Source organism: Labrus bergylta, chromosome 10, assembly GCF_963930695.1.
Source record: "Labrus bergylta chromosome 10, fLabBer1.1, whole genome shotgun sequence".
Classification (NCBI taxonomy): Eukaryota; Metazoa; Chordata; class Actinopteri; order Labriformes; family Labridae; genus Labrus; species Labrus bergylta.
Window position 1 is genome coordinate 26,953,419 of NC_089204.1, and position 12,152 is coordinate 26,965,570.

General features: G+C 41.7%; 1 protein-coding gene across 8 annotated transcripts in view; it reads left to right on the top strand.

Annotated features, from left to right (window-relative positions):
- The window catches only part of LOC109983217 (collagen alpha-1(XIX) chain), a 134,092-nt gene that overhangs the window by 45,527 nt on the left and 76,413 nt on the right, over positions 1–12,152 (top strand). For 4 of the 8 annotated variants that reach the window (XM_065959366.1, XM_029277128.2, XM_065959368.1 and 1 more), the window contains exons 12-16: positions 1,420–1,473; positions 4,101–4,136; positions 9,240–9,269; positions 9,676–9,702; positions 10,218–10,271. In XM_065959366.1, coding sequence (XP_065815438.1) covers positions 1,420–1,473; positions 4,101–4,136; positions 9,240–9,269; positions 9,676–9,702; positions 10,218–10,271 — 201 coding nt within the window. The remainder of the gene's footprint in view (positions 1–1,419; positions 1,474–4,100; positions 4,137–9,239; positions 9,270–9,675; positions 9,703–10,217; positions 10,272–12,152) is intronic. The other 4 variants (XM_065959370.1, XM_065959371.1, XM_065959367.1 and 1 more) reach the window with 3 other exon arrangements.

The following is a 12,152-nucleotide window of genomic DNA, read 5'->3' on the forward strand; positions in this document are numbered from 1 at the left end:
ATACTGTACTCACTGCTTAACTGTGTTTCTAGATCACGCTCATTTCAGGTAAATTTACATGCAGTGTGAAGATACGAGCATAATAAAGATCGCTAGCATTAGCATGCTAACACAACAATGCAGCGCAAGTTGTTTTGGCTTCATGCTGGTGCTCAAGGGCGACATCTGCTGGATCCAAAAATTGCATATAAAGCCTTTAATGTCATGTTTCTTTTAATGCGCTTCATGTTCTTTGACACTGCAGGTTGAATGAAATACACTTTGGTCATGGACAGAACATGAAGTTGTTTACGTCCTGATGCTTCCTTCATATCACCACAGCTCTGCTAATACTGCTTCTGGATCCCCTTCTGTCAGATCGCCTCGCTAATGTGTTTAGCCCGTCGATTTTAATTAAGTATTGGCCTCTCATGTGGAGCTATGAGTTTGACACAGCTGCCCTATTATGACGCCGTGCGTGGGCCCGAGGACTTACATAGAGTGACAGAAACGGAAAGAACAATCATGTCACGAGAAGTGCAACTTATAGCTGCATTAGCTACCATTAGCATAGGGGAAATCATTTGACACCATCACTGCTGTGGCTTCTGTTTTGTTAAATGTTCAACGTGGGGCTTGCAGGGGAATGTAGGCGATGAATTAGTCATGCCTCTGGTGCAGTCAGACTTAATGTGATAAAGGTAGGTAATCATCTTCTGCAGATATATAATTCACTATTAATAGCCCTTCTAACTCTAAATTTACCGGACAAATGATTGCATTTCTGAGTCATTTTTTACAGACGGCTCGCGCTCCCCCCACCTTTCTTGTTTCCGGCTAACCTATTTGAAAGACTTGCTGCTACTGGCCCAAATATGTCACACCTAACAAGGGCATTGCTGCAAGATTTAGCCTGTCAATATGTGTCAAGCCTCATTCATCAGCGATCATTCTTTATCTCGCCTGTCCTTCTTCTTTCACATTTCACCGCGGCGGCGAGGATTGACTTTGCCAGAGCTCACGTTTGTACAATTCCAACCCCCCCCCCCAGGCCCCCACCCCCCCCACCCCCACCCGCAGGTCGCGTGCTTCAAGGTGTAAAAAGCAATGGCAATCACAGTCCTCGCTAAGAGACAGAAAACAGAGTGAAGGGCAGGAACTGTGTAAGCAGCTGATTGTGACTCTCTCTCTAAACTTAAATTTGGTCCATGCGGCGTGTCTGATGATTGACATTATCTGCTCTCATTGGCTGGTTGTGACAGGCATGAGGAGCTCACACCTGACCTGCATGAGATACTACTGAGTGTCAACCCACTGACATACAGTAACACATGTTGGCTTCTCCCCCTCCCCCCCCCCCCCCCCCCCAAACAGCAACAAACCTACCATCCTCTCTGAGAAGAATATACTCCAATTTATTGTATATTTTTTTGTTCCCAGGGTGTGAAAGGTGACCCAGGGCCGCTCGGGCCAGTCGGTCCTAAAGGAAGCAAAGTGAGTGATACAGGAAGACGTGGACAAAAAAAAAACACAACCATCGTTTTCCTTTTTTTTTTCTTATCAATGAATATAGACACTTAAGGGAACCTGCTTGACTTCCATGTGCTGTAATCTGAGTCTGAATTACATGTTTTTCCCAATCTGTTTGAAGTGCAGCTATGATTGCTATCATAACTTACCAAGACCCGATTGATGGTCATATCGAGTAGGCATTATCCCAGCTGAGTGAAAACATCCAGCTCACTGTATGTGTAGATTATGTTATGTTCATGGGGATAGATTTTTGACATGAGCGTACCCACATGAATCACTTCACCTTGCCTTCTCTAAGCACTTTTTATTAGCCGAATAAAGCCTATGGTAAAGATGTGGATTGCACACTGTATGGCTTAGTTCAAGGTTCAGGGTTGTCTTTATATTGTCCCTGTGAGAGGGTATTTTTTTTTGCAGTCAGCAGGAATATGCATACAGTACACACAGCCAGCAATCAGTGTACAACATGAGAATGTAACATGATAAGTAGAGGTGGAGAAAAAAAATCGATTCATGTAAAAAATTGAGTTTCTTATTTTGTGAGATTTCTTTTTTGGGGGGCTGATCAGTCACTCTCTGCTAAGTGGTTTCAAGACACCAATGACATAAAACATTAGTCACATCTACCAAAACTCACTGCCCCCCCCCCCCCCTTTCATATGTATATATTAACCTGAATGAAGATTTAAAGAACCCCTACAGAGATCAAAATTAAACCTGTACCAAGAAAATTAACATCACCCCGTGCAGGAAAAATAATAGAAACATATGTACATTTTAAAACAGTTCAAATTAAACCTGAACAAGAATGGAACAACAGCTGCAGAGAAGCATTTATGTTGTAAGGTACAGCCTCGTCTGACAGGAGGTAGGGCAGTTTTTAAATGAGTCCGTGCATAATTTAGGGCAGTGTTTCTCAATAACTGCCCTGCAAGTTTCAGATGTTTAAGAGCTCATCAAGAAGTCTGATCATGACCAATGTCTTTGAATCAGGTGTGTTGGAAGTGGGACACATCTAAAACATGCAGGGCAGGGGGGTCGCCATAACCAGGATTGAGAAAGACTTCTTTAATGATTTCCTAATAGTCACAGTGTGCTGCCCTAACAGTGAGGTGTTATACAATCGTATGTCCAGAAGGATGAAAGGATCACATCATAATAATTATGATTATTCAGAGAGGTTATGTAGGTATGTCCTGTACAGTAGGCTTCCCTGTGTTTCAGGAGCCATGGGGTCTTAGATCAGCTGCAGAGGAGTTTGATACATGCTCTTATCTGCAGCGTCTTTAAAGTCTGCTCACCGACATCGCCGACATGAGTACGATAAACTCTTGCTGCGATGTTGGTGAAAATATTGGTCTTTTTAAAGTTTTCTTCTCTTTGCATCCCACAGCGGTATTATTTTTCATGTGTGAGACGAAATGTGTTTTCCTGTAATTAGTTGCCATATCTCCAGCTCTTTTATTTTGCCTGCTGTATAGAGGCTTTGTGTGTGTGTGTGTGTGTGTGTGTGTGTGTGTGTGTGTGTGTGTGTGTGTGTGTGTGTGTGTGTGTGTGTGTGTGTACGTGCGTGCGTGCGTGTGTGGCGTTGTTGTCTTTTGGAATAACTCACCACATAATTGTAGGTGCAGTGCTCTGTCTGCCAGCCTTGAAGTTATAATGAGGTCTGTGTGTTTCTGTGAAGACAACACAGCATCACAGGGTATTTTATCCTATTTTCCGGATGGGAGGGTGGGGGGGGGGGGGGGGGGGGGGGGGTGAGGAGGGGGTGTTGGAGGTGGGAGCTAACGTTTGTTTGTATTGAAACTGACAGAGGGAGGCAGATTTGGAAGCATAGAGTAATGAGTCTCCTGAATATCCCATAGCAGGCATATTTTAGCTGTGACATTCATTCAGACAACAAAAAACGAATATGAACTACAAGCACTTTTTTCTCTCTCTCTATCCACATCTGATGAAAGAGGGTTCCCCGCTTGTAAAGTCCACTGTTTCTCAACTCGGTGCGTTTAAAAAAGGCGAGAGTGCTGCAGAAAAACACCAGACAGTGATGCATGAGTTTGATCTGAAAAGACAAAAAAAAAAAGAGAGAGGCAGCAAAAGGCATGTGAAACCATCTCTTACACTTGATTCTTCAGGCGTCAAAAGACATCAGCTTTGTTTCCTTTTATGACTTTTAGCGGCTGTCGGTATGTCACAGTCACCGAGCAGTGTTTTCATATCTGTCCAATCTTAATAGTGCAAAGCTTTTACATGATATAATAGAGCTTTTGTTTATTCTACCGCCTGTCACGTTTGATAGCAGCAGCCCAGCTGTTAGTCATCTGACTGTTTAAAAGTCCTCGGACATTTCAAGACACGTTGCAAATACCAGTTAATGGCTTTCCATAGCATAGAGTGCATATGTATTTCAATGTTGTGGCTTTTGCATAGTAAATCTTTTTTTTACTTGACCTTCCCCTTTTTTTTTTATCACAAACATCACAGCCGGCCTTTAAGCTTCATGTATAACAGAATATGACGCTTTAAATCTGTAGCTGTGGCCGATGTTATTCAGTGAAGTTTGGACTAATTATGATGTTCCTTCACAGGGTGACATGGGTCTGCCTGGAGCTCCGGGGCTTCCTGTAAGTTCACACTGTTTGATTAACATCTCATTATGCAATCTGTGTGGCTAAGGACACTAAAAAAAGCAGGACTTTTTTTTTTTTTTTTTAAATGTCCTTATTTTGATGCAGAAGTGGAAAAATAACTAGCAGGACAAGTTTATTCATAAAGCACATTTTGAACAAACAGGAAATTCAAAGTGTTTTACATGAAACATTCAAATATCAGTTCAATCAGGAGGAGAGACTTCATTAAGAATGAACAATTATTTATTTAACAATTTAGGACATAGATGTGCAAAGTCTTTGGGGATTATACTCCATCATGACGACTTCATGTACTCAGAGGATAGGATACCCCCCTATGGACGACACTGGTGGTGGTGGTGGTGCAGGATGTGATGAGGAGTGGGTTTCTGAGGCTGGATCTGAACTCTGCTGAGCTGGAATGGAGGTGATCGGGGTGGAGGAGGGTTGCAGTGATCGCTCTGAAATGACAAACTGACTGTGGACGAGAGAGAACAGGTTTTAAAATTTGACCGTGGCAGGATGATTGGTTGAGAGAGGTTGTGGCAGAATTTAAGTTTAAGTTTTCTGCTCCCTTTAATTGGAGCGAATTACAAAAAGAGCTGAAATGTGTCCAACAAACTTCTCTCGTTGGACACGTTATATGGAGAAGGACACATCTGGCTGTAGATGTTCTAACTGATGATTTTGACAAACATTTGCTGTTCAGATTTTTAATGCCTAATGATTTATTTTTGTGTTTGAATGTTTGGCTGCTCGTTGTTTGAGTGAAACTCTGTTAATTGTGCTGCTGCCTGTCTTGACCAGGACAGAGTTTTACTTGAAGAGTAAACATCCAGAATCAGCTGATCACCAGAGCAGGGAGACGGAGGAAGAGGTAGAAAAGGGAGGGGCTTAGTTGAATGACGAAATGTACTAAATGTGTTGCTGAGCTCCAAGACAAAGAGAAACAGAAACGAGGACATTAAGAAAGTAATTAAAACAAGGCCTTAAAGCCTGAAGACGATCAAATAAAAAATAAAAAATACAACAAATAAAAACAGCTTAAACAGAAGCTAAAATATAAGTAGACAGTGATAACAAAGAGTAAAGGTTATAGTGCTTTTTTATAAGTCAAATAGTTATGAAATACATTAGTAGAAGAATGTAATCAAAGGCAGCGGTCAACAGGAGAGTTGAAGCCGACTTGCAGTTTTCTGGGAGTTTGTTTAAGATATATGGAGGATAAAAACTTCACGCTGCTTCTCCATGTTTGGTTCTGAATGTGGGGACAGAAAGCAGACCTGTCTGAGTGGTCTGGATGGCTCACAGTGAATGAGAAGGTCACTGAATTATTTGAAAAAAACATTCTCTGGCAGACAGGGAGCGAGTCCAGAGAAGTTGACATAGTTGACTTTTTAAAAATGTTCACCTATCTTCCTCTATTTGAACACAAACATCAGAACTTTCTTACTTTTTTGATGTTACCGGGGTGTCAGGAGGCAAGACGTGATGTTGAAAAGAAGCTGAGGAAATCCAAGGTGGCGACAGAGTCTGGCAACATTATTCTGAAACTACAAGGACTATTTTTGGACTTTGCTTCAATGTGTTGTTGGGTGTTTTCACAGCTTGGATGAACGAGTTGAGAAGAACACACTGTACTGGTGAGCAGAAAAGAGAGTAGAAAAGACTGAGATGGAACTGTTGTGCACAGGTGATATACACGTCATCACCTCCACCTGCTGGGTCGGGTTTCATTTCTCCAGACTCATACCTTCTGCGTTCACATCAGCTCACCCTGACTTTATGCGGATATTTAAAAAGTCAACCACTTGTGCACAAGCAAGCAGTTCACTATGAATTTTGGGGGAAATTTTATAATAATATATTGTTAATCTGTATGCCGATGTGCAGTGTGCTGACTTCTGTTTTCTCTGATATTTCTTCATTCCCAATTTCTAACTAAATTAATAAAAAAAAAGCTGATTTTTTTTCATCAGAGTAAAGAAAATGTTTGAGATTTAAAGGGATATCTTTTAAATTTGAAGTTACAATTATTTCATTTCAAATTTCTTCCATGTATGACATGATGTTCAGGAATCTTTGCACAGTAACAGTGAGTGAAACCATCTTTCAGAGAGCTTCTTCTCACTGTTAACAGAACATGTCAGAGCTTGGACTTTCTCACTTTCAGTTCAGGCCAGAAGGTGAATAAGTTCTTACCGGAGTCTTTTTTTTTTTTTTTTTTTACACAAGTATCCATACTTCTTGAGTGAAAGATGTGTGTACCTCTCTGTTCGGGTATGACCTGAAACGACAGTACTGCAGCTTTTTTGTAACTATATCACAGCCTTTAGGGCCAAGCCGGCGCTGCACAATGTGGTAAAACTCAAACCCACGGAGATGGAAAGTGAGGCACTCAGGTGAGCAGTCTCTGTGACACATTACCATCGCCTGGGAGTGGGTCAAACGAGGAGCAGATAGACAGGGCTCAGCGGGCATCCTCACTTAGGCCAAAAAAGGATAGGGATGAGCAGCCAGGCAGAGCAGACGGAGGGATCCAGGCTCGAGGAAGAGGAGGGTGACAGGTAGTCACTGGCTGTATCCCACATGGGGGAGATGTGCACTTATTGGCCTGTCCCTGCAGACTTTGTTGCATTTACAGACACCCTGGAAGAACTACAGCAACACACTCCATGTGGTTCAGTCTTATAATTGGCCTGGCTGTACTCCTGCTTTCTCTGTGGTCGTGCCAAATCCATAGGACAGAGCGTATACCTCCAGAATGGGCTCATCCCAGTGCACACACAAATTGAAGCTACACATGTCAGCATGACAGAAGATGCATGTACTCACAGATGCTTGCATAGTCACCCATCAACAAGTGTAGTTAATATGTGGGCACACATGCATGCACACAGACGCTGTATGCATTTTAGTCGGGGAGTTGACGGCTGTTTGAGATTAAAGGTATACAGAGGGTGGTAAGCTAATTATGTGCATCATGAGGGGATCAGCCTGCCAGTTTTAATCAGGACAGAAAAGCAGAGCCCTGCTGCGTCTGTTTTGGCCCTTATATGTCACCGAAGTGCCTACGATACCCATAAAACATTGCTTCCATTCATAAACTATTCTCTAAATCGCCATACACACAACAGGATGATCGAAAGGAGTCGACGTGACAACGCTGTCAAAACCTCGGAAGCCTTAAATCGGTCAACTGGTTTGCAGTTCATATTTAAACACTGAAGTGGTGATAGTAACTTCCACATACCGTCAAATGTATCTAATGTGACAGATTATGCAGACTTGTTGAACAAGTATATCTATTATAGAATTTACAATTTGATGTGGTTTTTGAAAATATACCGACCAAGTCATCCAGCCTGTTGTCAAGACTCTTACCCCCCCTTTCCTGCAACATTTCTTGTTGTTGTTTTTTGAAGGATCCCCTTCAAAATTGAGTTCAGCAAATTGCCTTTTTTTGATGCTTTTAAAGACAGTCTTATATTTCTGTGATGTGAGATGTGTTACGAAAGATTTGTTCTGCTGGTAAGGACTTCAGAGCTTCACCAGTTTCAAATCATATATATTACAAATGCACAATATTAAGATTTGATATTCTGTTGTGTGGGTGGAACCCCGGCACTCTCAGGATTGTCATGTGTAATCAAATGAGAAGCGATCTGACTCAAGAAGGAAGCACAACAACGGGGCGGCTGTGGCTCAGCTGGTAGAGTCAGTGGGGTCGGGGGTTCAATCCCCAGCTCCTGCAGCCACATGTCCCATGTGTCCTTGGGCAAGACACTTGACCACAAGTTGCTCCTGCTGCTTTGGCAGTGGTGTATAAATGTGTATGAATGGATTCGATACTTCTGATGGTCACTTTACCCAGCAGCCTCTACCATCAGTGTGTGAATGTGTAAGGGTGACCTGCTGTATAAGAGGACTAGAAAAGCGCTATGCTCAAGTCCATTTACCATTTAACAACCTCAGTAAATCAATTGTAACCCACCTCCACCTCATGCTGTAATCTCTACACCGTCACCATGATGTAATCCATCGTTTATTACTTTTTTTTTTTTTTAGAGGATATTCTGTAAAAGGCAAAAAAACAATAACCAAATCTCCCGGCCCGCCGTCTACCAAGCTTCTTTACTTGAAAGTCACGTTCAACCACGAGATCTGCAAGGTTTCCAGTTTTGAGGGACTGGTCTGGTTATTTATGAACTGAATCTGTTAGTGTGTGTGGTGTTCTGTCTATTATTCATTCTGATCTATCATTAATAGCTGTTGTGTGGGATCTCTTAACATTTTTTAACATCTGTTTGGATTTTAAAGACTTGTGGTGTGGGACAGGCTAAATAACATTTATTCCCTTCCTAGCAAACATGCTTTTGGCAATCTTTCTCAAAACAAGCCAGTGGATAAGTCGGGGAGTGTGGACTTGCTTGCTGATAGCGGATTTGCATTGTTTCCCTCGTTACCAAAGGTCAAAACTCTGAGCTCATAAGCCAACAATAAGATGAACCACTGTACGTGAATAATTGATTTATTAGCGATGGTGTTGCAGGAAAGCTCAGGCATGTTTTATTTAAGGTGTCACAGGTCAGAGCTGTCACTCTTTTTTTTTTTTTTTTATGTATACGTCTACGACTGTCTCAGCTCCCTTCAGCCTCCTTGTTATATATATATTTTTTATTTTCCTGTTTGTTTCTGCATGAGTCGTCCCACTGACTGGAGGACAAGTGTTGTGAGCGGCCATTTCTGCAGCTGTTTCTAAGAAAAGTCAACACAGTTTGACTCTTGGATGCCAATTGAAAAAGGACACCAATTACTGGGCTTGTATCTGAAAGCCGAGATGTTTTATGTGGCCTTGTGTCCGTTCTGTGGCCCGCTGGATAGACGACTCTGTCTGCCCTTTCCTGACAGTGGCGGGCAGGGTGTCTGGGGAGTTGAAACAGCAAGGTCCTAACTTCTGCACAGGTCACAGCGGCCAAGGATAATTACCTCATGACCAATTGTATGGCTTACTTATAACTGTCTGAAACGCATGTTCTGTTATACCATCGTCATTTATTCATACTGACTCACATGTTTTTTCTTTTTCATTCCTAGGCTGACAAAGACTGTTTCAAGGGTGACCAGGTACTTTGAATAAATAATTATTACATTTCTCTGCAAAATAAGTATCATAACATTTGTATTCTTGGATACGGAAGCCCTAAGCAGACATGCATCCACACCTTTTATTTAACTACATTTTCCAGGTACATTTTGAGCTGCTTAAATCAGAATAGCAAAGCAGGTTTTTTTTCTTGATAACCAGTTAAGTTGAGCCGTTTTCTCAAGATTTCAAGGAATTAACTCATTTTCTCAGGAGAATTCTAAGACAATGAGAAAAAAAAGTCAAGATCTCAAAAAACACTTGCAATCTTCTCAATATTATAGTAAAAAGGAGTTAATTTAAATGTATTGATGCATGTGTGCATATGGCTTCCTATCATGGGTACTAGTTTTCTTGTTAATATAGATCTTTATTTGCCTCCCACAGGGCCTTCCAGGTGAAAAAGGAGAAAAGGTAACGACTGAATTACTTCACATATGTTTTTTGCTTTTTTTCATCGTTTGCACATCACATGTTCTCAAGCAATCAGGCACAATCATTAGGATCAGCAAGCAATTATTGAGGCACCATATGCATAACCTTGCACAAGAACTTCAAAAAAAATAAAATCCCGAGTCAGCATATACCTTGATTAACTCATTTATCGTTCCTTATGAAGATACTGCGCAGGATAATGGAACGAATCTGTGATCAACGGAGGCTGCAAATTGCCCATTAAGGGGGAAAGCGGAGAAGTCACCTAGAAACGGTTCAGTGGAAACTACAGCTGTACTGTCTCCCTTCATCTAGTCATGCAATTTTGAAGCTAAGCTAATGCTGTGTTTCCCATCACTACCAATAAGCCCGCTAGTTATCCAGGAGACTGCTGAGAACATCTTTCTTACAAAAAAATAGTTACAAGAAGCACATGCCACAATCTCCTCCTGCAATGTAGCACCAATTCACTTTGATGCACGTCCTTTCCCCAGGGATCTGCCGGGGTGCCAGGTCAGCCGGGGGAACCAGGCAAAGAGGGCAAAAGGGTGAGTAAACAGAAAGAGATCACTGGTTGTGTGGCCTTGCTGGTGGTTGTGCTGACTGGAAGGAGCTGGCCTGGGGAAAGGCCAAACAGCAGCTGAGGGGTTGTTGTTGTTTTGGGGTTAGTGGGTGGGGGGGGGAGAAAAATGATCTGTGGTGTTGGATGAGCCCTGCAAAGAGAGAAGCTGAAGTGTGGGCTTGTTATATGACAATTAATGAGTGGGCGTCACAGTGGAGGGGTCACACACAGTGACAGTATGACTGGCAGCACACATGGTGGAGTCCCACTGGGCGACTGGTGGACGGTATTCAGTTACATTAAAGGCAAGTTTGATTTGGCAAAGAGAGACGATGTCTATCACTGAATCAAGTGGAAGAATACACGACAGCTGCGTATTTATCATCTCTGACTGTGATAACTTTAGTGAAGTGTCAGGGTTTGCAAAGTCAGGTCTGATAAAAGTATGCATTCACAGCAAAATATTATCTCACAGGAACACTTATTTTCAAAGTCTTTGTCAGAAATAGAAGCAAGTAAATGCACAGTGATCACAAACACCTGCATTATATCGTATAATATCTTATCTTATCATATCGCACTTTATCATTAAATATACATTTGTATCATTTGGCTGATTCTTGCTGATACAGAGTCCTAATGTACAATCAAACTTGTTGGGATGAATGCAAGTTTTTCAATATTTGGGGTGCCTCAGGATGGGGAATATTTTTTATTCTTTTTTTATATATATATTTTTTTAAATGCTTGATATTGGGGACGCTGGGAGCTGAGGGGTTAGGGTGCATGGGGCATGTACAGAGGCTGTGGTCCTTGAAGTGGGCAGCCCAGGTTCAAATCCCACCTGTGACCCTTTTCCTGCATGTCATCCCCCGTCTATCCACTGTCCTATCTCTAAATAAAGGCATAACAAGCCCCCAAAAAATCTAATAAAAAAAGCTTCATATTTGTTAATTTATTAGTTAATTAGTTAAAAAATAATAATAGAGGATAGTTTATTTCTAAAAAAAAGAAAAAGTCATGGGTAAACATAACAGAACTATGGTGGGCTGCAGGTTTTCCCAACAAAGAGAATGTTATTGTTCCCTGACTCCACAGCTGAAAGGCAGCCTCCAAGGACAGGTGGAGAGAGTGTCCTTTTGTGTCCCGCTTAATTGACTCGGTGTGAATACCTTCGCCCTGCAACCCCCGTGATCACAAATAGGACCTTCGGACAACTCAATGTTCCCGTTTGTCTGACGGGGGAACAGCGAGAGAAAACATGTGGCTCCACTGCTGCAAAATATAAAAAAAAGAAATAGCAGATCGAACTGTAGAGAAGCCATAAGTAGGTCAGGCAAATATTCTTTTTCCGATGAAGCAAGAACCAAGATAATGCACGATACTCGAGACATCTGGACATAACTATGTCAGGAATTCCACCCTTCTGCATTTGAATACATTCAAATCGAAACATGTTCCAAAAAGCGTTCACAATTTACGACCCATCTTCGGTTGTATTATTTCTCAATGGAGCGTCTTCCTCTGGGAGGAAAGTTAAAGTATCTATGTTTTCATGGAAAGTATTCACAGTCAACAAAAGTGACCTCTGAGGCTCCTGTAGATGTTTTTCCTGATGCTGTTGTCTCTCCACCTCATTAGTTTACTGTTATTTCATACTTAACCTTACTTAAGGAGGTGTGAAGCGTCAGATGGACTGCATGTCAGAAGCATCAATTACATCGTGCACTTTTCTTTTGGAATCCAGATTTGTGATGAAACTTTCAACCGTTTTCAGGAAATTGAAAGTGACTCTTCTTTTGAAGTTGTGGTTTCTTGGTTTCCTATGTACCTGAAATATTTCTCACACTGGTTCCTTTCTTTGAAG